The sequence below is a fragment of the Microcaecilia unicolor genome, chromosome 11, assembly GCF_901765095.1.
Source record: "Microcaecilia unicolor chromosome 11, aMicUni1.1, whole genome shotgun sequence".
Lineage (NCBI taxonomy): Eukaryota > Metazoa > Chordata > Amphibia > Gymnophiona > Siphonopidae > Microcaecilia > Microcaecilia unicolor.
Genome location: NC_044041.1, coordinates 68,137,707 through 68,165,326, shown reverse-complemented (window position 1 = coordinate 68,165,326; position 27,620 = coordinate 68,137,707). Strand labels below are relative to the sequence as shown.

The following is a 27,620-nucleotide window of genomic DNA, read 5'->3' as shown; positions in this document are numbered from 1 at the left end:
CTTATCTCTTGTTTGTCCTGTTTGTCTGTCCTAATTAGATTGTAAGCTCTGTCAGTAGGGACTGTCTCTTCATGTTCAAGTGTACAGCGCTTCGTACGTCTAGTAGCACTTTAGAAATTATAAGTAGTAGTAGTAGCACAGGCCCCCTTTTATCGCAGCTTAGTAAAAGGATCCCTAAATATACTGTAATATAAAAGTTGCTTTCTGTTACTTATCCTGGCCTTTTAGTTAACATGAACTATATAATCAAACATGAATTTCAATTGTGTTCTGAGTACAGTTTGAGTCTTCCCCCAGTAACATCGTCCAGCACTGCACTTCCCAGGTACACCACGGAACACTGCACGCTGTTGTACGTGTTGACATCATAGCTCCGTGGCCGGCCGGGAGACCCCGTTGCGCGTGAGGCGCCGTGCCGTTAGGCTGGCTCTGCCGTTGCGCAGATTCAGTTGGTGAGGGCGCGCGCGGGAGGCGGTTGGACGGGGTTGCGGCGGTGACCGTGACCTTCCTAGACCACGGCGGGGCCAAGAGCAGCCATATCCCGCCGCCATGAACAGCGTGGGAGGAGACGAGGTCGGGTGAGTGTCAGCGGGGGCTGGGTCGAGTCCCTGGCCGCCCTTGCTTAGGGAGTGGGGGCCTAACGCCTAATCGGCGTGGTTTAGGGTTACGTACCGGGTGGCGGCGGCGGCGGATGCTGCACTGGAGCAGGGAGTGCAGAGTGGGCTTGGGAAGTGAGTCTTCGGGCGTTGGAGGTAGGAGATTGGGGAACGAGGTCCTAGTGGTGAGGATGGTGATGGTGGATGGGAGTTCTCGGGAGTGGGCCTAAGCTGTCCTTGCTTATAGTAAGGATCAATGGGCAAGGAGTAGATTGGGAATCGGGATCTGGGCCCTAGGTGGCGAGGGTGTAATTAGAGAATGAGCACCGGGGTGTCGATACTTAGGGGATAGAATGTTTGGGATCGGATCCTTGTGTGTAGTAGAGTTGAGAATGGGTTCCAGGATTCCCATGTTTAAGGTGGGGATTTGCGGGGAAAAGTCTGGGCTCGGACTCCAGGATGCTTGCTCTTACTTGGAGAAGGGGTGGGGGGAGGTGGGCTTGGATGCCCTTCTTAGGATAGGGGGGGAGTGGTGTAGGGGAGGCTTGAGGACGATTTTCCCCTCAGTTGCAGTAGGAGCGATTCTGTGGCCAAGAATCTTATATATTTTTCCGTGTGTGTTTGTCTCAGTTTGTTTCTTTTGGCGTGCCTTCCTTTTTTCAACTGTGTTCACTCTACTTGGTGTTCTACTACCACTTTTGTTGCATGGTTAAGTAAGACCTCAGTTCTACACAGAGTGTGCCTGTTTAGGTTGTGTCTCGCTAAGGGACAGTCAATAGCGAGCCTCCTACTCGGATTATTAACACTAAAAAAAAATTGTTAATTTTAGTCAAATATCAAGTTTGAGTCCAGATAAATGAACCAGACTTGCTAACTTTGTGAATATTACCTGTTAGGCCTTATTGAACAAAATGTGAATATTTGAAGCAAATCTGGAACATAAAAAGATTAAACAGCAAAATATTACAGAAACATTTGCAGTGCTGTACAGTTGCAAGACTATTAAGTCTGTTGAAGAAACCTCAAGCTGAAACCAGGTCAGGTTGTCAGCTACTTATATTTGAATCCTACGCTTGTGAGCAGTTTCTTAATTTTTTTTTTTTTTTTATAGAAGGCTATGGGATTTAATGCTCTATGGTGCAAAGTATTGAAGGCACTACATAGTAAATGATGGCAGGTAAAGATGAAAAAAAAAATAGCCCCTTCAGTCTGCTTAGCAGGAATTTTGTCCTATGGATAGATGAGTATGTGTATTTCCAGGTGCAATAGAGGAGTAGCTTAATTGGTAGAGCAGGAGGCTGAGCACCCAAGAAGCCAAATCCCCTGCCACTCCTTGTGAAATTGGGCAGATCACTTAATCCTCCAGTGCCTCAGGTGCAAACTATACACAGCTGTAATCCTGGGATAATACAAATTAACACTGAACAGAAATATATATGAAAAAAAGTGGTTAAATATGTGGAGGAGCTCTCATATCGTGAATGTAAGCCATCAGTACAACCCTGTTTTAGGCTGCTACTTGGCTCATTTATTTATTTTATTAGGATTTATTTTACCGCCTTTTTGCAGGAATTCACTCAAGGTGGTGTACAGTAAGAATAGATCAAACATGAGCAATAGGCAATTACAGCAGTAAAAATATTCAAATACAAAGTATGGCTTGGTATATTACTTACAATGTCAACACAATAGGTAATAGAACATTTTAATCGATGGTGAAGGGTAAAGCAAAGGTGGAACATACAGATAGGTAAGAGGGTAAGAAGAGTTAGAAAGTAAGGTGACTGATTTAAAGAAAGTTGCACATGAGGTCAGAGAAATGGTTAAATATTAACTCAGCTAGGGTAGGAGTGGATAAAAATGTTCTGCTGCAGTATGTGCAGCCCAAGTCACTCCTTGTGTGAGTGAGACTAACAAGTTAGTTACGTCTTCCATTAAAGACCTGGTTGAAGAGCCAAGCTTTCACCTTCTTGAAGTAGAGATAGTCTTGTGTTAAACGGAGCTTTTCAGGCAGTGCATTCCAGAGTGTGGAGGCTACTCTGGAGAAGGCTCGCTTGCGTTTATCACGTCATGTAATGTCTTTTGGACGGGTTGTGAATAGTGATAGTCCTTGGGAGGACCGTAGTGTCCTTGGCGGTGTGTGGAGGTTCAGCCTATTCTTCAGGTACTCAGAGCTATTCCTTTTCAGGGCCTTGAAGATCAGATGTAGAGTTTTAAATTTAGCCCTGTATTAAACTGGTAGCCAATGAAGTTTTTGCAAAAATGGTGTGATGTCACGTCGCTTGCAACCTTCTGTGAGTCTTGCTGCTGCATTCTGAATCAGCTGGAGCTGGTACAGGCCCTTTGTAGTCAGACCATTGTAGTAATCCAGTCTTGATGTTATCATGGCATGCACAACTGGGATAAGATTTATCTTCTCGAAGTAAGGAGAGAGGCTGCGTAGCTGTCGTAGATAGAAGCAGCTCTTGAAGGTTGCTTGGATTTAGGGAATCGGAGTAAGTGTTGAATCTAGCTGTATTCCAAGGTTCCTGACTTGTGATTTGAGGGGGAGTTCGTACTTACCAAAATGGATTTTGATGTCAGGTATGTATCCACTTGTGTTAATGACCCAGAGAAGCTTGGTTTTACTTGGGTTCAGGCAAAGTTTGTGTTTATCCCATTCTTGAATTGATGTCAGACAGGTAATCAGTTTATTCAAGGCTGTAGGTAAGTCAGGTTCAATGGGTATGAGTAGCTGCACATCATCCGCATAGATATAGAATTGAGTGTCCGTTGACCGAATCAGCTCAGCTAGTGGCTTGAGGTAGATATTGAACAGAATAGGTGACAGTATCGATCCTTGTGGTACCCCATAGGTCAGTGTCCATGGTGGTGATGAGTTGCTGCCAAACATTATGGATTGTTGCCTGCCTGATAGGATCTGAACCAGGCAAGTACTGTTTCATTGATACCTGTTAGTCATGCTGGCATGATACCATGATTCACAGTATCAAAAGCTGCTGAGAAATCTAGCAGTACTAATATCGAGGCAAATCCCTTGTCTCTGTTTCTGTGAAGATCATTTAGTAGGGGTATGAGGACCATTTCTGTTCCATAACTAGGTCTGAATCTAGATTGACATGGATCTAGTCAGTTTCTGTCTTCTAGCCAGCCATTAAGTTGAACACAGACAGTTTGTTCTATGAGTTTCCATAGAAATAGGATGTTGGATACTGGCCTGTAACTTTTAAGTTTGTCCTGGTCAGGGTTGTTTTTCTTTAGCAGAGGGCGAACCACTGCCCTTTTTAATGCTGTTGGTAGTTGTCCATTAGAAAGAGAGATGTTCACAATTTTTGTGACGCCTTTTAGAAAGACCATACTTGCCTGCTGTACTGTCTTTGATGGGCAGGGGTCGAGGGAGCAGGTAGTTGGTTGAAGGTCTTTTAGGATTTTGTCAAGGCTCTCTTCTGTCATTGGGTTAAAAGTGTCCCATCTGTCTATGTTAGGAGGGGGTGAGTTTGTGCACCCCTGGTTGGTTGGGTACTGGGTGGGATTGCCTGTAAATCCTGGCAGAGACTTTTAATTTTGTTGGCAGTGTATGCAGCAAACTCATTGCAGTTCAGTTTAGCCTGGGCAGGTGGGTTCTGTTGTGGGGGTTGCAGTAGGCTGTTTACTGAACAACTGCTTGGTTGAATTGGCAGCCTGTGCAATGCATTGAGAGAAATACTGTTATTTGGTTGCTGTTAAGGCTTGGTGGTACTTTGCTGTGTGCTTCCTACAGTTTAGTCGGTCTTCATCCAGGCGAGATTTACGCCATCTCCTTTCCAGTTGTTGTCCTTTGCGTTTAAGGATCCGAAGTTCTGGAGAAAACTGCCTTTTTTAGTGGTCCCATTTTCTCTAAGGTCTTGGCTAAGTGTGTATTCCAGATGTCAACTTGTTCTGACACTGTTGTTGTCTTCATCCACATGTGGATAGTCCAAGGCCTCTAGGAAATTCTCAGTGGTCAGCTTTTTTTTTTGTCTCTGATCTCCTTCCAAACTCTGGGAGGTGCCATTTGTTTCAGGTGGTCACTTAGGGAGACTTTAATTAGAAAATGGTCTGACCATGATAGGGGTGTTATTTCAGTACTGTTATCCTAGAATTCTGGGATATCCATCCCTTTGTAGAATACCAGGTCTAGTATGTGACCCTTTTTGTGGGTTGGACAATTGATCACTTGTGTAAATCCTATTGCTGTCATTGTGTCCAGAAAGGCAGCGGTGGTGGTATCTGGGGTTTCGATGTGTGTAGATTGAAGTTTCCCATGATCACCAGCCTAGGGCAATTCAAGGTCATTTGAGTAATCAGGTGTAGGAGTTCTTGCACAGATAATGTGTTGTTACGAGGTGCTCGGTATATCATGAGCAGCCACATTGGTTTCTCCTCTTCAAGATGGATTAAAAAAGATTCTGATTCATGTAGCTGGGGGATGGATATTCTGCGCAGTTTGATTGTATCCCGAATCAAGACTGCTACCCCTCCACCCCATCTTCCTGGTCTTGGTTGATGATGGATGTTGAAACCTGTTGGGCATAGTTTAGCCAGTGGTAGAACCCCACTTTCATCTAGCCAGGTTTCACTTATTCCTAGGAAGGTTGTCAAGATGCTGTTCATGTATGGCATCATGGATCACCAAGGATTTCTTTGTAGCTGATTTGGCATTCACCAGTCCTGTAGTTCCCAAGGGTCGTCTGGGGATAGCTTTGGTGTGGCAATGAGGTGATCTTTTAAGTACTGTTATGTAGGTGTTTGACCTCTTCGGCACTTTTGCCTTCTCTTTGGTTGGTGGGATTATGGTTTTCTCTTCCACACACCACTGGGATGCTCGCATGGTCTTTCTGACCAATGCACATTTTTTGTCAGAAGCTAGCTAGGTAGGCAAAATTTCACTGGGTGGCACTGCAGTCCCTGTAGATCAGCAGCTTTACTAGTTGGCAATGCAGGGTTAAGGCTTTAAAAAATCTAAAAGAACAGACCTTTTTAAAGTTGTAAATTCAGACCAAGTCTGTGAGATTAAAGGCTTCCAGCACTAGAGAAACAAATGGCTGTACTTAGCACTTCAATGTGATTTTTTTTTTGCAGAGGGTTTGATGCCTTTAGTTTTAAGGAATCTAACAGATTCAGAATTTTAGAAATAGATTATATAGTTAAAATAAAATTTAAACTCATGGATTGCAGGTATGAACTTTAGAGTGCTGATATCCTTGGATGGTCCAATTGATGCAGGTTGCTGTGGACTTTTTCTTTGTTGTCCAGGAGGAGTGTTAGATGTAAATAAAGATCTAGCTTCGATCACAGGGCATAAGGAGAGTTATTTGTAATGTGAAGGGAAGATAAAATTTCCTTTCTCCAGCCAAAATAAATGGAAGAAGCTCAAAGTAAAATTGAGGACTGGGTTGTAAATAAGCAGAAAATGTAATTATTTAATCTAAGTTACAGAGCCTGATGTGAAGCCAGCCAGCCACCCAGTCACTGATATGTAATCATAGGGTACCCTTCAGAGCAATGATATAATTAAGCAGTGTCCAAATAAACCTTAAGTACTCCCAGAAAAAAAGTACTTATCTGATGCAACTATTCACAACTGACCAAGTCCTTCACTCCTAAAGCAATTCAGTTAATGAGGTCCTCGGATCCCAGCTCGCCAAGTTTTGTTAAAGTACTACATCAGGGGTTAGGTACTTGAATGGAGCCACACGAGAAAACTTTTGTTGAAGACTTGCTTAAATAAATATGGCGCTGCAGGGTGAAAACTCTGTAATAGATGAATGACACTACCAGTGGCGTAGCCAGACCTGACATTTTGGGTGGGCCCAGAGGTAATATGGGTGGGCACTATGTATACAGGTATGAGTAGTTTTTCTTGGAATACTACAAAATAATGCCTTAGATTGCACTGGATGATGGATTTCTAATTAGTCTGCCCAACAGCTGCCCTGCATCAGCATAAACCATACACATACTTAATGGAAAAACTGATATTTTTAAATAGAGTTACTTTATCCCATATCTTAAATTTGACAAGACTTAAGTCTACTATAATAGCAAACATCTCAACACATATGTCAGGATCCTGCAATATAATTACAGAAATGGCATATATCCTTCAAAGTTTAGTTTATAACAAATGTAAATGACTGATTAAACTGTATTAAAAAGAACATAGGTAAATAGCTTTGAAGTCCTTTCCCCCTTCCAATCATCCCTGTAGCCCAGTATCAGACCTTTATTTCCCTTTCCTACCCCCCCTCCATCTCCGTAGCCCAGCATCAGCCCTTCCTTTCCCTTCCCTACCCACCCCCCATCAATCCCCGTAGCCCATCAGCCCTTCCCTATCATCCATCCCGTAGCTATGTATCAGCCCTACCCTACCCCCCACCCCTCCCTGTAGCCTAGCTTCAGCCCTGTCCTACCCCCATAGTCTGGCATCTCCCCTGTTCCCAATCTTCCCCCTCCCCCACCCTGAAGCACGAAATATAAAACCTTTAGTTTTTTTTTAATGACCTGGGTACTTCAGAGACCACCCCCATCCAAAAACCCACCTACATTAAACATAAAACTTTTTTTTTATTTTAACCTGGCCACTGCAGAGATCATCCCCAGCCAAAAAAACATTATATGAAATATACAACCACTGAGCCCACAACTACAAAAATCTAATCATAAAAAGCTTTTGTATTTTTCTTCAAAGCCCTGTTTTCAACAACGCAAGAATTACAGAACATCTTATCATTCTAAAATAGGTTATCAACGACCATCTTATCAACCTAGAGTAACTAGAGACAAACATACTCAGAAGACGGCAGCTACGATTCAACCAAAGCAGACACCTAATTCTTGAGCTAGCCTTAATTAAAAAAAAAAATTACATGATGATTATGATGAAAAAAAAAAGCATTTACAATTTTATTACCTGCTGGCAGCTGCTGGGCTGGGCTGCTGGCAGCAGGCAGCTGCTGCTTACCTTGGCAGTAAAGTTATGGAGACACTGCTGAGTGCTGAAACTTGACTCTGGATTGGAATGATCTCTCGTCTGTCTCGAACTTCCTGTTCCCAAACCAATTCCCACGTCCAGGCAGGGCCAGGCTGAGGTTCGCCTCAAACCTGCGTGCGTGCATGTGCGCACGTCCAGTCATTAGTGCTGCTACCGCCGCGTAGGATGGATGGAATCATGGGAAACACTATGACGCGCTGCCTGCGCAGCCCTGCAGTGCATTCCCGAAGGTAGGCGCCGGCGGGCTGATGTTCGGAACTTCGGAGCTTGCCCTGGGAGACCTGAGCGGATGCCCGGCTGCCAGCGACGTGGTACGCTAGGCTGCCCACCCGTAGCTACGCCCCTGGTACAGAGTGATATAAAAAATAAACTCAAAACTCAACTCCTCAGTTGATTCTTATCTGAGATAAAGTTCAGATCTAGGCCTCCTGCCATCCAATTTTGCCCCTATTTGTAGCCCCAAGAAACCAAGCACACATACACCTCCCCCTCCCATACCAACCCCCCTCCTCAGGTGAGTGAAACCCAAGGGAAAAAAAACCTTCAGGAATCAGTGTCAACAGGATCCCATACATCAGATGATGTAAGGGTCAATAGTTCATTCCACAGCTACTTCTTGGTTACCATAGATGGCCCACCTTGAGGCTTCCACACCGACTTACCTCCTGTCCTAGCCTCTGCTTCAGTTCCAGGGCGGCGCACAGACTAAGGCCCACGAAGAGCTCGTCGAAGCCGCGGAGGAAATCTGAGGAGGGCGCGCAGACGGGGCCCAGCTGCTGGAAGTGCTCCAGGGCTTGCTCGGCCGCCTCGGGTTGCTCCAGCGCCGTGTGCACCAGCGCCACCACCGCGTACATGCCGGCCCCGCCCAGCAGGAAGGCGGCGCGGGTCTTGGGATCGATGTCGGCCGCCCGCAGCGGGGCTTCCAGGAGGCGGCGTGCAGGTAGCGCGAGAGTGGCGGGGCACGAAGAGCAGGCGGTAGAGCATGTAAGCCACGCCGCCCACACCCCCGTACAGCCCTCCGCCTCCGATTGGAGAAGGACATCCAAATGGGCGGGCCTGAGCCGAGAATGGGTGGGCCTGGGCCCACCCGTAGCTACGCCCCTGGACACTACTAATAGTTATTTTATTCTAGTGACAACGGTCAACATGAAAATGCATGAAGAATGGGTCTGAGTAAATAATTATCAGTGTTTAATACTGTCAAATCAGCATGATCATGTTAACAAGCTCAATGTCCTGGCTTTAATTCCATAGAATAATGTTCCATTCAATGTGCTTATTAAGGCCAGAAGGTGCCGGTTTGAAAAATCCAAAATTGCTGTCGTTTGGCTAGTTGAAGATCATGGCCAGATTCTGAAAAGTGTGATCATATTGATGACAATGTGAAACCAATTATAATGACTTTTGTGTTAAAGGAATCTAATTCTCAAATTCTCAAAGGGTGTTTCATGCAGCCAACATAGTTTTTGACATGGACAGCGTATCCCATCATTTATGAAATACAATCAGTATATGTGTGTGTATATATATATGCACACACACAGAGTGAGTTGTGCTTGAACAATATCCAAATAAACCTTAAAGGTTTGCTCATTATCACACGGGAGGGTGCTTTATGATTATATATCACTGACATATGAACCCTAAACACTAGAGTTGCATTGTTCAGGTGTTTGATATACTGCCTTTCATCACAAATCAAAGCAGTGTACAATACCAAAAAAGGAAAGGAATGCCAATTTTTAATTGGACAGAGGAAATACATGAGTGAGGTCAAAAAGGCTGACTGCGTACTACAGCCTGTCACACAAAACCCAGACTGTTGGTAAGAACTTAGCCTGGGAGAATAAGTGGGCTTTAAGGAGAAAGTGGAAATGAGTAAATGAGCTTGGATCTTAGGGGGGGGGGGGGGGGGGGGTGGTAAAGAATTCCAGAGAAAAGGAGCCAGACAAAAGAATGACGAATGACATGTAGAGTTGAGACGGGCGCAATGAAAGGGTAATACAGAAAGATGGGAGTCAGAAACAGAACAGAGAGCAAGTGCAGGACAATAGGGGTAATGAGGTTGGCCAGATAAGGAAGAGAACCTAAACATAGGGCCTTGAAGGTGACGGTCAAAATCTTTTATAGATGATCTGAAGCTTTATGGGGAGACAGTGATCTTTCAGAAACGGGGTAACATGATTGTAGCAGCAGGCATGAGAGAGAATACAAATAGCAGTGTTCCAGACTGGAGTTTACGAAGTGAGATATCAGAAAGGCTGGCATAAATATTACAATAATTGAATTTGGTGGCAACCAATGTGTAAAGTAATTTCTCCGAGGACAAGCAGGCTGCTTGTTCTCACGACTGGGTTGACGTCCGCGGCAGCCCCCACCAACCGGAAGAAGCTTCGCGGGACGGTCGGCACGCAGGCCACGCCCACCGCGCATGCGCGGCCGCCTTCCCGCCCGTGCGCGACCGCTCCCGCCAGTTACTTTTTTTCCGCGACTGAGAGAGTTGTGCAATTGCCTCTCTCTCTGTTCAGCCGCCGGATTTTCGACCGCGTTTACGCGGATCGTCGCTTGGATTCCCGTTCGGTTTCCTCTCATCTTGTTTGTATTGTTTAAAAAAAAAAAAAAAAAAAAAAAAAGAAATTTTTCGCGCGTGTGGAGCACGCGCTCCCCTTTTCCCTCGCTTACTAGCGGGGACGCCACGTTGCGGCCTAGTGGCCGCTCGGTCGGTTGATTTTTTCGTGGTGTGATTTTAGCCACCATTGCCGACTTTGACTTCGCCGATGCGATTTTTCCGTCGATGTCCTCGAAGGTCCCGAGTGGATTTAAAAAGTGTGGTCGCTGCGGCCGGCCGATCTCGCAGACCGACACCCACGCTTGGTGCCTCCAGTGCCTCGGGCCGGAGCACAATCTCAAGTCGTGCGCTTTGTGTCTCGGTCTCCGGAAACGGACTCAGGTTGCGAGGCAAGTTCTGCGGGACCGTCTTTTTGGAACTTGCGCCGGCCCCTCGACGTCGACCTCGACGGCATCGGTATCGAAGGCCGGTTCTTCGGTACCGGTATCGATGCCCGAGACATCGGCACCGATGGCAGCGACCCCAGGAGAACAGGTCCCGTCGGCCCGCCGGTCCGCCGGTGAGAGTGGGGTTGAGAGGCCGCGTGGGCAGTCGGCCCCGGCCACTCCCTCAGCTCGTGAGCCACGGGACCGAACCCTGTCGGACCCGGTACCTCGAGACCGAGGGGGATCGACCTCCTCCTCCTCCATGCCCTCCGGCGCCGGTGACGTGCACCGGAAAAAAGATAAGAAGCGCCGTCACCGGGAGCCCTCGGTGCACCCTGAAGAGGAGTCGACGCCGAAGCGTCATCGCAGAGAGGAGAGATCTCCGTCGGTGGTGGAGGTACCGACGCGTCAGGGTTCCGGCACCTCGGTGCCGTCTCCTGGCCCCCAGCAGCTTCTGGCACCGACACCCTTACCGGCCCCACCGCCTTTCCCGGCAGCGGGCCTGGACGAGTGCCTCAGAGCCATCCTTCCGGGGATCCTGGAAGGGCTGATGCGCCAGGCTGTGCCGGCGCCGGGGGTGCTTGCGCCCTCGGCGCCGATGACTGTGGCGCCGGCGAGCTCTAGCCCGGCGCCGGGCCTGTCGACACCGCCGCCGCTTGCGGTGCCGGTCTCGACCGCCACGCAGGTGGAGTCGACGTCGATGGAGGGAGCTCCGTCCCCGCCGGCGCGGGAGTCCACCGCTCGACGACACCGAGACCTCGGTGCCTCGACGTCGAGCCGGGCCCGGTACAGGACTCAGCTACATGAGCTAATGTCCGATACCGAGGATGAGGACTCGTGGGGGGAAGAGGAGGACCCTAGATATTTCTCCTCAGAGGAGTCTACGGGCCTTCCCTCGGACCCCACGCCTTCACCGGAGAGGAAGCTCTCACCTCCTGAGAGTCTCTCCTTTGCCTCTTTTGTGCGGGATATGTCTATAAGCATTCCCTTCCCCGTGGTCTCTGTGGAAGAGCCGAGGGCCGAGATGCTCGAGGTCCTCGACTATCCATCACCACCTAGAGAGTCCTCCACGGTACCGCTGCACAATGTCCTGAAGGAGACGCTGCTTCGGAACTGGGTGCGACCACTAACTAACCCCACCATTCCCAAGAAAGCAGAGTCCCAGTACAGGATCCACTCTGACCCAGAGCTCATGCGGCCCCAGTTGCCCCATGACTCAGCGGTCGTGGATTCTGCTCTCAAGAGGGCACGGAGTTCGAGGGATACCGCCTCGGCGCCCCCGGGGCGGGAGTCTCGCACTCTGGACTCATTTGGGAGGAAGGCCTACCAATCCTCCATGCTCGTGACCCGCATCCAATCTTACCTGCTCTATATGAGCATCCACATGCGGACCAATGTGCAACAGCTGGCGGACCTGGTCGATAAGCTCCTGCCGGAGCAGTCCAGGCCTTATCAGGAGGTGGTCAGGCAGCTGAAGGCGTGCAGAAAGTTCCTGTCCAGGGGGATTTTTGACACCTGTGACGTGGCATCTCGTGCTGCGGCCCAAGGTATAGTGATGCGCAGGCTCTCATGGCTGCGTGCCTCTGACCTGGACAACCGCACCCAGCAGAGACTGGCTGACGTCCCTTGCCGGGGGGATAATATTTTTGGCGAGAAGGTCGAGCAGATGGTTGACCAACTGCATCAGCGGGAAACCGCTCTCGACAAGCTCTCCCACCGGGCGCCTTCAGCACCCGCCCCCGCGGGCGGGCGTTTTTTCCCGGGCTCGGCAGGCTGCACCCTATTCTTTTGCGAAGCGTAGGTACAACCAGCCGGCCCGAAGGCCTCGTCAGGCACAGGGACAGCCCCAGCGCGCTCGTTCCCGTCAACAGCGTGCGCCTAAGCAGCCCCCTGCGCCTCCACAGCAAAAGCCGGGGACGGGCTTTTGACTGGATCCATGGGAACATAGCCGCCCTACAAGTGTCCGTACCGGACGACCTGCCGGTCGGAGGGAGGTTAAAATTCTTTCACCAAAGGTGGCCTCTCATAACCTCCGACCAGTGGGTTCTCCAAATAGTGCGGTACGGATACGCCCTGAATTTGGCCTCCCTGCCTCCAAATTGTCCTCCGGGAGCTCAGTCTTTCAGCTCCCATCACAAGCAGGTACTTGCAGAGGAACTCTCCGCCCTTCTCAGCGCCAATGCGGTCGAGCCCGTACCACCCGGGCAGGAAGGGCAGGGATTCTATTCCAGGTACTTCCTTGTGGAAAAGAAAACAGGGGGGATGCGTCCCATCCTAGACCTGAGAGGCCTGAACAAATTCCTGGTCAAAGAAAAGTTCAGGATGCTTTCCTTGGGCACCCTTCTGCCAATGATTCAGAAAAACGATTGGCTATGTTCCCTGGATTTAAAGGACGCATACACTCACATCCCGATACTGCCAGCTCACAGACAGTATCTCAGATTCCGCCTGGGCGCACGGCACTTTCAGTATTGTGTGCTGCCCTTTGGGCTCGCCTCTGCCCCACGAGTGTTTACAAAGTGCCTCGTGGTGGTAGCGGCCTACCTACGCAAGCTGGGAGTGCACGTGTTCCCATATCTCGACGATTGGCTGGTCAAGAACACCTCGGAGGCAGGAGCCCTCCGGTCCATGCAGTGCACTATTCAACTTCTGGAGCTGCTGGGGTTTGTGATAAATTACCCAAAGTCCCATCTCCAGCCAACTCAGTCTCTGGAATTCATAGGAGCGCTGCTGAATTCCCAGACGGCTCAGGCCTACCTTCCCGAAGCGAGGGCCACCAATCTCTTGGCCCTGGCTTCGCAGACCAGAGCGTCTCAGCAGATCACAGCTCGGCAGATGTTGAGACTTCTGGGTCATATGGCCTCCACAGTTCATGTGACTCCCATGGCTCGTCTTCACATGAGATCTGCTCAATGGACCCTAGCTTCCCAGTGGTTCCAAGCCACCGGGAATCTAGAGGATGTCATCCGCCTCTCCACCAGTTGCCGCACTTCCACTGCTCTGGTGGACCATACGGACCAATTTGACCCTGGGACGTCCATTCCAAATTCCGCAGCCCACGAAAGTGCTGACGACGGATGCATCTCGCCTGGGGTGGGGAGCCCATGTCGATGGGCTTCACACCCAGGGTCTGTGGTCCCTCCAGGAAAAGGATCTGCAGATCAACCTCCTGGAGCTCCGAGCGATCTGGAACGCACTGAAGGCTTTCAGAGATCGGCTGTCCTGCCAAATTATCCAAATTCGGACAGACAATCAGGTTGCAATGTATTACGTCAACAAGCAGGGGGGCACCGGATCTCGCCCCCTGTGTCAGGAAGCCGTCGGTATGTGGCGTTGGGCGTGTCGGTTCGGCATGCTTCTCCAAGCCACGTACCTGGCAGGCGTAAACAACAGTCTGGCCGACAGACTGAGCAGAGTCATGCAACCGCACGAGTGGTCGCTCCATTCCAGAGTGGTACGCAAGATCTTCCGAGAGTGGGGCACCCCCTCGGTGGATCTTTTCGCCTCTCAGACCAACCACAAGCTGCCTCTGTTCTGTTCCAGACTTCAGACACACGGCAGGCTAGCGTCAGATGCCTTTCTCCTTCATTGGGGGACCGGCCTCCTGTATGCTTATCCTCCCATACCTTTGGTGGGGAAGACCTTACTGAAGCTCAAGCAAGACCGCGGCACCATGATTCTGATAGCGCCCTTTTGGCCCCGTCAGATCTGGTTCCCTCTTCTTCTGGAGTTGTCCTCCGAAGAACCGTGGAGATTGGAGTGTTTTCCGACTCTCATTTCGCAGAACGACGGAGCGTTGCTGCACCCCAACCTTCAATCCCTGGCTCTCACGGCCTGGATGTTGAGGGCGTAGACTTCGCTGCGTTGGGTCTGTCTGAGGGTGTCTCCCGGGTCTTGCTTGCCTCTAGGAAGGATTCCACTAAAAAGAGTTACTTTTTCAAGTGGAGGAGGTTTGTCGTTTGGTGTGAGAGCAAGGCCCTAGAACCTCGTTCTTGCCCTGCACAGAACCTGCTTGAATACCTTCTGCACTTATCAGAGTCTGGCCTCAAGACCAACTCACCTTAGTGCGATTAGTGCTTACCATTATCGTGTGGAAGGTAAAGCCATCTCTGGAGAGCCTTTAGTCGTTCGATTCATGAGAGGCTTGCTTTTGTCAAAGCCCCCTATCAAGCCTCCTACTGTGTCATGGGATCTCAACGTCGTCCTCACCCAGCTGATGAAACCTCCTTTTGAGCCACTGAATACCTGCCATCTGAAGTACTTGACCTGGAAGGTCATTTTCTTGGTGGCAGTTACTTCAGCTCGTAGGGTCAGTGAGCTTCAAGCCCTAGTAGCTCATGCTCCATATACTAAATTTCATCACAACAGAGTAGTGCTCCGCACTCACCCAAAGTTCCTGCCGAAGGTGGTGTCGGAGTTCCATCTTAACCAGTCAATTGTCTTGCCAACATTCTTCCCCAGGCCGCATACCCGCCCTGCTGAACGTCAGTTGCACACATTGGACTGCAAGAGAGCATTGGCCTTCTACTTGGAGCGGACACAGCCCAACAGACAGTCCGCCCAATTGTTTATTTCTTTCGACCCTAACAGGCTAGGGGTCGCTGTCGGGAAACGCACCATCTCCAATTGGCTAGCAGATTGCATTTCCTTCACTTACGCCCAGGCTGGGCTGGCTCTTGAGGGTCATGTCACGGCTCATAGTGTCAGAGCCATGGCAGCGTCGGTGGCCCACTTGAAGTCAGCCACTATTGAAGAGATCTGCAAGGCTGCGACGTGGTCATCTGTCCACACATTCACATCTCATTACTGCCTCCAGCAGGATACCCGACGCGACAGTCGGTTCGGGCAGTCGGTGTTGCAGAATCTGTTTGGGGTGTAAATCCAACTCCACCCTCCAGGACCCGAATTTATTCTGGTCAGGCTGCACTCTCAGTTAGTTGTTCTTCGTAGGTCAATTTCTGTTGTACCCTCGCCGTTGCGAGGTTCAATTGACCTGGGTTCTTGTTTTGAGTGAGCCTGAGAGCTAGGGATACCCCAGTCGTGAGAACAAGCAGCCTGCTTGTCCTCGGAGAAAGGGTATGATACATACCTGTAGCAGTTGTTCTCCGAGGACAGCAGGCTGATTGTTCTCACCTACCCTCCCTCCTCCCCTTTGGAGTTGTGTGTTTCATATTTTATTGCTTGTCATTCAACTGGCGGGAGCGGTCGCGCACGGGCGGGAAGGCGGCCGCGCATGCGCGGTGGGCGTGGCCTGCGTGCCGACCGTCCCGCGAAGCTTCTTCCGGTTGGTGGGGGCTGCCGCGGACGTCAACCCAGTCGTGAGAACAATCAGCCTGCTGTCCTCGGAGAACAACTGCTACAGGTATGTATCATACCCTCTCTCTGTGTTCCGCCCTCGAGGGCGGGGCAGAGAGACATGGTGAGTTGGATGGCTTCACCACCATGAACTTACGAACTGTTTAGGGATTTTGCAGATGGCTTCAGCAGGTTGTCTTCAGAATGTTGAGGTAGCGTTTTATGTACAGACTAGTAAAAAAGGCCCGTTTCTGACACATATGAAACGGGCGCTAGCAAGGTTTTCCTCATAATGTGTATGTTTTGGAGAGTGTATGTGAGAGTGACTGTGTGTGATAGAGAGAGTGAAAGTGTGAGTGTGTGTGTGAGAGAGAGAGTGAGTATGGGTGTGAGCGTGTCTGTGAGAGAGTGTGTGTGTGAGAATGAGAGTGTGTGCAATTGCGTATGGGAGACACAGTGTGATAGAGAGAGAGAGAGTGTGTTTCACACAGATACAGTGTGTGCGTGAATGAGAGTGTGTGTGAGGCACAGATTGTCTGTGAGACTGAGTGTATGAGACCAAGCGAGTATGTAAGTGACTGTGTGACACATAGAGAGTGAATGTGATACAATGTGAGACATAGAGTGTATGAGAGTGAGAGACAGAAACACATAGTCTGTGAGAGAGAGAGTGTGTGTGTGTGTGACAGAGATACCTCCCTCCCTCCCTCCCTCTCTCTCTATGGTGTCAGGCCCCCCTCTTTCTCTGGTGTCTGAGATTGCTGCCACTGCACCTAAGCAATTGGTGTGCTGGAGGAGAGGAAGAGAGAGAGAGAGTGTGTGTGTGGGGTGGGGGGGATGTGTTGGAGGGGTTCAGCTTGGAAGAAGAGGGGTGTGGGGGATTGTGGATGCGCTGCCAGATGAAAGTAAGTGAGTATGTGTGTGTGTGTGTGTGTGGGGGGGGGGGTTCAGGAAGCAATGGCAGATGACAGAGTGAGGGAGTGTGTGTGTGTGTGTGTGGGGGGGGGGGGGGCAGGGGGTACAGGAAGCGCTGCCAGATGAGAGAGTGAGTGTGTATGGGGTTTCATGAAGCGCTCCCATCCTTGAACCCCCTCCCCACCTCAGTCCCCTTCTCTCATTCAAGAACCCCCTCCCCAGTCTCTCCCATCCAAAAACCCCAGTCCCCTCCCCACCCGTCCCCTTCTCCAATCCGAGAACCCCCTCCCCAGTCTCTCCCATCCAAAAACCCCAGTGCCCTTCCCACCCGTCCCCTTCAAGCATCCAAGAACCCCCTCCCCACCTCAGTCTCCTTCTCCCATTCAAGAACCCCCTCCCCAGTCTCTCCCATCCAAAAACCCCAGTCCCCTCCCCACTCGTCCTCTTCAAGTATCCAAGAACCCCCTCCCCACCTCAGTCCCCTTCTCCCATTCAAGAATCCCAGTCCTCTCCCCATCCGTCCCCTTCTCCCATCCGAGAACCCCCTCCCCAGTCTCTCCCATCCAAGAACCCCAGTCCCCTCCCCACCCGTCCCCTTCAACTATCCAAGAACCCCCTCCCCACCCCCTTCTGCTTCTCCCATCCATGAACCCCTCCCACCTCAGTCTCCTTCCCATTTGAGAACCCCCTCCCCCCCACCTGAGAGCCCCACACCCTTCTCCCATCTGAGTCCCTTCCCACCTACCAGCTCCATTCTCCTGCCGCCCAGGCCCACCACCCTCACTGCCTTAAAAAAAAAACCCAATTTGAAGCACTGGAGTAACAGGCAGCAGCGCCTCGCGTCTGCCCTTCTACTAAAAATCTCTTCCACGACGTCATTGGGCCTTCCCACATTGAGTCCCACCCGCCCTCGCGGTAATTGGAAGTTACCTGAGAGGAGGGCGGGACTCAATGTGGGAAGGCCCAATGACGTCGTCGAAGAGATTTTTAGTAGAAGGGCAGACGCGAGGCGCTGCTGCCTGTTATTCCAGCGCTTCAAATTGGGTTTTAAAGGCAGGACAGCGCCGGGAGCGGACTCGCAGCACCCCCCACCCGCTGACATCTGGGGCGGAGCGCCCCCACCACGTCGCCGTCGCGCGTTGCTGAACTTGGGAGGGAGGGAGAGTGGTGCTCGGGCGGTCGGGGCGGGGCTACCTGAGGCGCGCGGCGCGGTTGGTAGCCAGCGTTTCCTTGGCAGGGGGAGGAGTAGGGAAACACGCTCCGCGTGTTTCCCTACTCCTCCCCCTTCCTTGATGCGGTCCCTGCTTTCATTTTTCTGTTGGTTTTCCGCCCTCGACGTCATGACGTTTGACGCGAGGGCGGGGCAGCAAGTCGTTCAGTGGCTTCACCACCACGAACTTACGAACCGTTCTGGGAGTCTGAGTGACTTCAGAACGTTGTCCTCAGAACGTTGAGGGTGCCTTTTATTATATTAGATGGGGCGTGGCTGAGGGCGGGTCTATGAGTGAGGGTGACTGGTCCTAGCCTATGAAGACTACAGGATTTTTGTGCTTCTGTGTCTTGGAGTGAGCTTCTCTGCCTTGGAGTGAGCTTCAGAACGTTCAAGGTGGGATTTATTAATATAGTTATAGATATTTATTATAACTACCACACTGCATCTGATGGTTCCATCTTAAGATATGTTTCGTGATTCCATGTTCATTGTGAATGCACTAATGGAGCAACTGTTCTCCTTTCTTTTCTTGTCCTTTTCTATTCAAAATTGAAGTTAATTTTTCTACTATCTTGTATTCATTATTATAAATTTAATTTATATTGTAAACCAACTTGATGACATGTCTGCAAGGCAGTATATCAAATAAAAATGGAACTTGAACTTGATACCCCAGTGGAGAAGAAGAGATATATTACCACTCACAAGGCTTGGGAGCAAGAGGGAAGCTGAAAATGCTCACCACTGCTGTTTATCTAATGCTTAAGAGCTACTGAAAGGCAGAATAATGCAGTACCTTGAATTGGGATACATAATCATAGGTAGAGCTTCTGTTAGGTATTTGATACGCAGAAAAACATATGGCCAAGTATAAACATTGCATATATTCACCAACTGCAAACAACATAACTTATGGCTGGTTACAGCAAATTATGGGAATATTGTTCTGTAGTATTTATTTTATTATTGCTCCCTCCCTTTCCCCCATAATCTCCCTACCCCCTCTTTCCAAAAGAGAAAAAAAGCCTGGACTCTTCAAGGCTTAATGAGACTTAGTTCTTGTGTCAACCTCATGCCCTCTTTCACCAAACTTGTCCACCTTTGTATACATGTACAATATCAACGACTACAAAAATAAATAAGCAGAACATAATGAATTCATATTGACAGGATTCTGACAGTCTGAACATAATTCAGATTGACAGGTTTCTGACAATGCATCCCCACCTTCCTCTCTCTCCTTCCATGTAGTTAACAGCCCTGTTGAATGCAGTCCAGCGGTCATGCTGCATTGCACCTCTGTTTCCATTTTGCCACTTGAGGTGGGTTGTTTTTTTTTTTTCCCCCCATGTTTGAGATATTTCACATCCACTTGCCACAAAACACTGAATGAGAGCTGCCCTCCTGATATTCCCCATTCTGTATACCCATAATTCAATAAGCATGCAGAGGGTGAAAGAGATGCAGTCAGTCCAGATATTTTCCTACTCTCCACTTCTGTTTGTTGCCAAAAAGACTGCACAGTAGGGTCCTTTAGCTGTTTATAAATGGTAAATGTAAATTGAACGTTTTTCCAGCTAGTTAAGCTTTTTGGTGTACCAAAACTTATCAGTGTTTTCATTGATACTGTTGTTGAGTTCTTTTTCCAGTACAATCGAATGTGTGTTTGTTACGTAGATGTCATCTACACAGAAAAGGTATAAAAACTAAGTGGAGGATTCAAGGAAAGGTTAGTTCCTTGTCAAGCAGATGAATCCATTACGAATGGGTTGTGTCCACCTACCAGCAGGGGGAGATAGAGAGCACTGAAAACCATAGTGCCTCTTGGCCAGCTAGCTCCATCTTCCTCTCAGTATTCTCTATCTCCCAAGCAGGGTTGGACGCAGCTTATTCAGCTCCTTCAAAAATCTGTCTGGGGTGGCTCCTGGGCTTTTGACAGTTGTAGCAGGGGTGTTGTGGCTATTGCAGCTTAACTTTAAAGGCACATAGGTTAGCCCTTTCCCTGCCTTACCCTTCCCCCTATGTGGATGCAGGCATATAGGTTTGTCCTGTCCCTGCCTTTCCCACACTCTTCTATGTGGATGCAGGCACATTGGTATGTCCTTTCCCTGCCTTTCCCACACTTTTCTATGTGGATGCAGGCACATTGGTATGTCCTTTCCCTGCCTTTCCCACACTCTTCTATGTGGATGCAGGCACATTGGTTCGTCCTTTTCCTGCCTTTCCCACTCTCCTGGACCTCCGGAGTGCCTCTGTAGCTGTTGCCTCTAACTTTCCTCACAGCGTTAAAAAAAACAAACAAACGCGATGCACTTGTTAGCGCTGCGATTCTGAGGCTTCCTTCTGTCTGTGCAGCGTGACCGGAGCTCTGTGACTCGGTCTGGTGAGGTAAGAGAGTCTTGTAGCTCCTCTGGGGAGGGCCCACGATCGGGACGTTTTGGTGTGAATCCGCCATTTTGAAATTTTCTGCCGTTTTCGGCGATGGCTGCAGAGGTTGTTAAGCGCTGTTTACGTTGTGGCAAGCGCAGATCCGCAGCAGGGCTCTGTAAATCGTGCTCGTCAGACGTCAGGGCCGGCCCAAGCACGGCGAGCAAGGTTTCTTCCTGCTCGGTAGAGCTGGCAGCGGGCGCCATCTTGGATGCGCCGCATGGCTCGACCCCCGCAGGAGCGGAGGGGTCTGAGGCCAGAGGGGAGCTTCGGATGAAGGCTACCAGAGGAGCTGCTTACCCCGGATTGGAACCGGGAGGCCAGGGTGAGCCTTTCTCCCCTGAGTTTGTGTTGCTTTTACATAAAGCGTTCATGTTAAAAAGAGCTCTGACGCAGATGTCTGACTGTGCGTTGCTACCTGGTTCCCCTCCAGTGGAGACGGGCCCGGGATTGCTGTCAGGCGTTTTTTCCCCAGACAGTTGGCCGCAAGACAAGCGCAGAAGGGTAAATTTCCCATCAGAGAGTGGCGCACCCCCCCCCCCCCCCCCCCGTGGTCGGGCTGTGGGGATTCTGAGGGGTCTGGCAGGCCTTCGTGGTCCAAAGAGCCAGAGGAAGGTGAAGGATTGCCACTGGATCTAGATGATCCCACTGCGGTTAGGATTTTCCACCGCGAGGAGCTGCCAGCGCTTATTTCTGATGCCTTACAGGCTCTCTCTATTGAAGATCCTGTGATGGGCGAAGCCTCCTCTGGTAATCCGAGGATGGCAAGTACTAAGAAGCTTGCTCAAGCCTTTCCTTTGCATGACTCCATCCAAGAGCTTATTTCGGCTCAGTGGGCTGACCCTGAGGGGCCTTTGAAAGTTGCCAGGGCAATGGGGCACTTATACCCTCTCATTGAGGAACACTTGGCACGCTTGGCCTAAAGTGGATGCCCTAGTCACGGCTGTGATGAAAAAGAGTACCCTCCCAGTAGAGGGAGGGGTCGCCCTGAAGGACATGCAGGACCGACGTCTGGAATCAGCAATCATACGGTCCTGTGAGATTTCAGGCCTAGCCTTACGGGCATCTGTGTGCAGTTGTTATGCTGCTCGAGCCTGCCTCGCTTGGTTGCAACAGGCAGTGGAACAGCCCGGGGATGGAGCGGAGGTGGCACCGCGGATGGAGTCGGCCTTGTCATTTTTGTCTGACGCCCTGTATGATCTGGTCAGAGCTTCGGCTAAACAGATGGCTGTGGCGGTGGCCGCTCGCCGCCTTTTATGGCTGCGGCATTGGGCGGCTGACATGGCCTCTAAGCAAAGGTTGGTGAAGTTGCCCTTCCAGGGCCTTCTCCTATTTGGTGAGGAGTTGGAGAAAATTGTCAAGGGCCTGGGGGATGCTAAACCCCAGTGCTTGCCCGAAGATAGGCCGCGGCCTTCTTCCAAGGGTCAGGCGGTTCCCTCCTCTTCCAGTCTTCGCTTCCGTGAAGCTCGACGGTACCGCCCGGGGCATTCTGCTGGGTTTACTTCACGTGCCCGCTTTCAGCAGAGGAACTCCTTTCACTCGGACAAACGTTCCGCAGCGGCTGGCTCAAAGCCTGGAGTTCATGGGCGGCCCACTCCTCGATTCCTGCAGTTGGAGGACGTCTTTCCCTCTTTCTTGAGGAATGGGTCAAGATTACCTCAGATCAGTGGGTTTTGAACCTGATCAGAGATTACTGCAGATTAGAATTCAATGCCCCAGTGGGAGGTGTGTTTGTGGAGTCCCGATGCGGCTCTGCCGTCAAACGGGCGGCAGTAGAGGAGATCGTGCAAGGCTTGTTGCACCTCGGGGCGGTGGTCCCTGTGCCTCCCGCCGAGATCGGCTACGGTCGTTACTCCATTTACTTTGTGGTGCCGCAAAAAGGAGGGTCTTTTCGGCCCATACTCGACTTGAAGTCAACAAGTCACTAAGAGTGCAGCTTTTTTGCATGGAAGCCCTGCGCTCCGTCATTGTGGTGGTACAGCCAGGAGAGTTTCTCACGTCTCTGGACCTGAAAGAAGCTTCTCCGAGGACAAGCAGGCTGCTTGTTCTCACTGATGGGTGACGTCCACGGCAGCCCCTCCAATCGGAAACTTCACTAGCAAAGTCCTTTGCTAGCCCTCGCGCGCCCGCGCGCACCGCGCATGCGCGGCCAGTCTTCCCGCCCGAAACCGGCTCGAGCCGGCCAGTCTTCTTTTGTCCGCACTCGGTACGGTCGTGTTTTCGCCGTGTCGAGCCCCGGAAAGTCGACCTCGCGCGTCCAATTTGTTTTGAGCGTGTTTTTTTCCTTCGGGAAAGCTTTACCTTAGTCGGGAAGTGCTCCGGAAACCCCTCGCCGGGTTTCGTGTAAATCCTCCCCGTACTTCCAGCTTTTTTGCCCCGGTAAGTTTTCTTTCGTCGTCGGGGAAGGCCTCTTTTCGGCCTCGGTCGAGATTTTTTCTCCCTCTAAATTTGGTGCTTCAAATTTCGCCATTTCGGCTTTTGATTTCGCCGGCGTGATTTTTCCGCCCATGACATCGAAGCCTTCCAGCGACTTCAAGAAGTGCACCCAGTGCGCCCGGGTTATCTCGCTCACTGATCGACACTCGTCGTGTCTTCAGTGTCTGGGGGCCGAGCACCGCCCTCAGAACTGCAGTCTGTGTTCCCTGCTTCAAAGGCGGACTCAGGTAGCGAGACTAGCCCAGTGGAACGTGTTGTTCTCGGGCTCTTCGTCGGCATCGGCACCGGGATCTTCGAGTGCATCGACGTCGTCAGCGTCCAGACCATCTTCCTCGGCCGCCCCTGCATCGAGTGCATCGAGGCATCGGGCCTCTGCATCGGCGCCGAGACATCGGATAGCTGCATCGACGTCGGTGGTACCAGGACCTCGTCTGCTGATGTCGTCGGACGGTGGTGCATCGGGTGGAGTGCAGGTGAGGGCTGTCCATTCCCCTGCTGGTGGCGGTGAGCCCTCGGGTGGGTCTCCTCCTACCCTGAGGGCTCCTGCGGTACAGCCCCCCCGAGATCGACCTTCTTCAGTCTCGGCCCCGAGGAAGCGACGGATGGATTCGACGTCCTCCTCGTCGGTGCCGGGGAGCTCCGGTGACATGCTTCGGAAGAAATCGAAGAAGCATCGACACCGGTCTCCTCCCCGTGTCGGCACCGAGAGCTCTGGGTCGCCGAGGGAGTCGGCACCCAGCAGGCATCGGCACCGAGAGGACCGCTCACCCTCTGTTCAGGAGGTGTCGATGCGCTCCGCTCTGGACAGCCCGGAACAGCCTCCACGCCCGGAACAGGTACTGACGTCGACGCCTGCATCGACCTCTCAGCCTTTCTCTGCAGCCACTCTAAACGAGAGCCTCCGGGCCGTTCTCCCAGAGATTCTGGGAGAGCTGTTGCGCCCTACCCCTCCGGTACCGGCGGTGCTTGCGCCACCGGTACCGTCGAGCGTGGCGCCGGCTGGCCCATCGCCCAGGTTGAGGTCCCCGACCGGTGCCGACCGCGGCCACCTCCCAGGAAGGCTCCCCGATTACGTCGGCGGAGGGAGCTTCGCCGATGTGGGCGAGGGAGTCTACCTCTCGACGCCCCCATCGTGGACGGGGTTCCACGGAGTCGAGCAGGGCGAGGTTGCAGACACAGGTCCGTGAGCTTGTGTCTGACACCGAGGGTGAGGCCTCGTGGGAGGAAGAGGAAGATCCCAGATATTTCTCTGACGAGGAGTCTGCGGGTCTTCCGTCTGATCCCACTCCCTCTCCTGAGAGACAGCTTTCTCCTCCCGAGAGTCTGTCTTTTGCCTCCTTTGTCCGGGAGATGTCTACGGCCATCCCCTTCCCGGTGGTTGTGGAGGACGAGCCCAGGGCTGAAATGTTTGAGCTCCTGGACTATCCTTCTCCACCTAAGGAAGCGTCCACTGTTCCCTTGCACCATGTCCTGAAGAAGACATTGCTTGCGAACTGGACCAAGCCATTAACTAATCCCCACATTCCCAAGAAGATCGAGTCCCAGTACCGGATCCATGGGGACCCAGAGCTGATGCGCACTCAGTTGCCTCATGACTCTGGAGTTGTGGATTTGGCCCTAAAGAAGGCTAAGAGTTCTAGGGAACATGCTTCGGCGCCCCCGGGCAAGGACGCTAGAACCTTAGACTCCTTTGGGAGGAAGGCCTACCATTCCTCTATGCTCGTGTCCAAGATCCAGTCTTACCAGCTCTACACGAGCATACACATGCGGAACAATGTGCGACAGTTGGCGGGCTTGGTTGATGCTCTTCCCCCTGAGCAAGCCAAGCCTTTTCAGGAGGTGGTCAGGCAGCTGAAGGCGTGCAGAAAATTCCTGGCCAGAGGAGTTTATGACACTTTTGATGTTGCGTCCAGGGCCGCTGCTCAAGGTGTGGTGATGCGCAGGCTCTCATGGCTGCGTGCCGCCGACCTGGAGAATAGAATCCAGCAGCGGATTGCGGACTCGCCTTGCCGTGCGGATAACATTTTTGGCGAAAAAGTCGAACAGGTGGTAGAGTCTCTCCACCAGCGGGACACCGCATTCGACAAGTTCGCCCGCCGGCAGCCTTCAGCTTCTACCTCTACAGGTAGACGATTTTTCGGGGGAAGGAAGACTGTTCCCTATACTTCTGGCAAGCGTAGGTACAATCCTCCTTCCCGACAGCCTGCGGCCCAGGCTAAGCCCCAGCGCGCTCGCTCTCGTCAGCAGCGTGCGAATCAGCAAGGCCCCGCGGCTCCCCAGCAAAAGCAAGGGGCGAGCTTTTGACTGGCTCCAGCAGAGCATAGCCGACATCCAAGTGTCAGTGCCGGGCGACCTGCCTGTCGGAGGGAGGTTGAAAGCTTTTCACCAAAGGTGGCCTCTCATAACCTCCGATCAGTGGGTTCTCCAAATAGTCCGGCAAGGATACACCCTCAATTTGGCCTCACAACCTCCAAATTGTCCACCGGGAGCTCAGTCCTACAGCTTCCAGCACAAGCAGGTACTTGCAGAGGAACTCTCCGCCCTTCTCAGCGCCAATGCGGTCGAGCCCGTGCCATCCGGGCAAGAAGGGCTGGGATTCTATTCCAGGTACTTCCTTGTGGAAAAGAAAACAGGGGGGATGCGTCCCATCCTAGACCTAAGGGCCCTGAACAAATATCTGGTCAAAGAAAAGTTCAGGATGCTTTCCCTGGGCACCCTTCTCCCCATGATTCAGCAAAACGATTGGCTATGCTCTCTGGACTTGAAGGATGCCTACACACACATCCCGATACTGCCAGCTCACAGACAGTATCTGCGATTTCAGCTGGGCACACGCCACTTCCAGTACTGTGTGCTACCCTTTGGGCTCGCCTCTGCGCCCAGGGTGTTCACAAAGTGCCTAGCTGTGGTAGCAGCGGCGCTTCGCAGGCTGGGGGTGCACGTGTTCCCATATCTCGACGATTGGCTGGTGAAGAACACATCCGAGGCAGGAGCCCTGCAGTCCATGCAGATGACTATTCGCCTCCTGGAGCTACTGGGGTTTGTGATAAATTACCCAAAGTCCCATCTTCTCCCAGTGCAGAAACTCGAATTCATCGGAGCCCTGCTGGATTCTCGGACGGCTCGCGCCTATCTCCCAGAGGCGAGGGCCAACAACTTGTTGTCCCTCGTCTCGCGGGTGCGAGCGTCCCAGCAGATCACAGCTCGGCAGATGTTGAGATTGCTGGGCCACATGGCCTCCACAGTTCATGTGACTCCCATGGCCCGCCTTCACATGAGATCTGCTCAATGGACCCTAGCCTCCCAGTGGTATCAGGCCGCTGGGGGTCTAGAGGACGTGATCCACCTGTCCACGAGTTTTCTCGAATCCCTGTATTGGTGGACGATTTGCTCCAATTTGACTCTGGGACGTCCCTTCCAAATTCCTCAGCCACAAAAAGTGCTGACCACGGATGCGTCTCTCCTGGGATGGGGAGCTCATGTCGATGGGCTTCACACCCAAGGAAGGTGGTCCCTCCAAGAAAGCGATCTACAGATCAACCTTCTGGAGTTGCGAGCGATCTGGAACGCTCTGAAGGCTTTCAGAGATCGGCTGTCCCACCAAATTATCCAAATTCAGACAGACAATCAGGTTGCCATGTACTATGTCAACAAGCAGGGGGGCACCGGATCTCGCCCCCTGTGTCAGGAAGCCGTCAGCATGTGGCTCTGGGCTCGCCGTCAAGGCATGGTGCTCCAAGCCACATATCTGGCAGGCGTAAACAACAGTCTGGCCGACAGGTTGAGCAGGATTATGCAACCTCACGAGTGGTCGCTCAATTCCCGTGTAGTGCGACAGATCTTCCAGGCGTGGGGCACCCCCCTGGTGGATCTCTTCGCATCTCAAGTGAACCACAAGGTCCCTCAGTTCTGTTCCAGGCTTCAGGCCCACGGCAGACTGGCGTCGGATGCCTTCCTCCTGGATTGGGGGGAGGGCCTCCTGTATGCTTATCCTCCCATCCCTCTGGTGGGGAAGACTTTGTTGAAACTCAAGCAAGACCGAGGCACCATGATTCTGATTGCTCCTTTTTGGCCGCGTCAGATCTGGTTCCCCCTTCTTCTGGAGTTATCCTCCGAAGAACCGTGGAGATTGGAGTGTTTTCCGACCCTCATCACGCAGGACGAAGGGGCTCTTCTGCATCCCAACCTCCAGTCCCTGGCTCTCACGGCCTGGATGTTGAGGGCGTAGACTTTGCCTCTTTGGGTCTGCCAGAGGGTGTCTCCCGCATCTTGCTTGCTTCCAGGAAAGACTCCACCAAGAGAAGTTACTTCTTTCATTGGAGGAGGTTTGCCGTCTGGTGTGACAGCAAGGCCCTAGATCCTCGCTCTTGTCCTACACAGACCCTGCTTGAATACCTTCTGCACTTGTCTGAGTCTGGTCTGAAGACCAACTCCGTAAGAGTTCACCTTAGTGCAATCAGTGCATACCATTACCAAGTGGAAGGTAAGCCGATCTCAGGACAGCCTTTAGTTGTTCGCTTCATGAGAGGTTTGCTTTTGTCAAAGCCCCCTGTCAAGCCTCCTACAGTGTCATGGGATCTCAATGTCGTTCTCACCCAGCTGATGAAACCTCCTTTTGAGCCACTGGATTCATGCCATCCGAAGTACTTGACCTGGAAGGTCATTTTCTTGGTGGCAGTTACTTCGGCTCGTAGAGTCAGTGAGCTTCAGGCCCTGGTAGCCCAGGCCCCTT

At 51.6% G+C, this 27,620-nt stretch overlaps 1 protein-coding gene across 9 annotated transcripts in view; it reads left to right on the top strand.

Moving 5' to 3' along the window:
* Positions 1-397: 397 nt before the first annotated feature.
* The window catches only part of DAZAP1 (DAZ associated protein 1), a 232,537-nt gene continuing 205,314 nt past the window's right edge, over positions 398-27,620 (top strand). For all 9 annotated transcript variants that reach the window (XM_030220232.1, XM_030220230.1, XM_030220228.1 and 6 more), the window contains exon 1: positions 398-578. In XM_030220232.1, the coding sequence (XP_030076092.1) occupies positions 550-578 (29 nt within the window). In that variant the 5' untranslated portion in view covers positions 398-549. The remainder of the gene's footprint in view (positions 579-27,620) is intronic.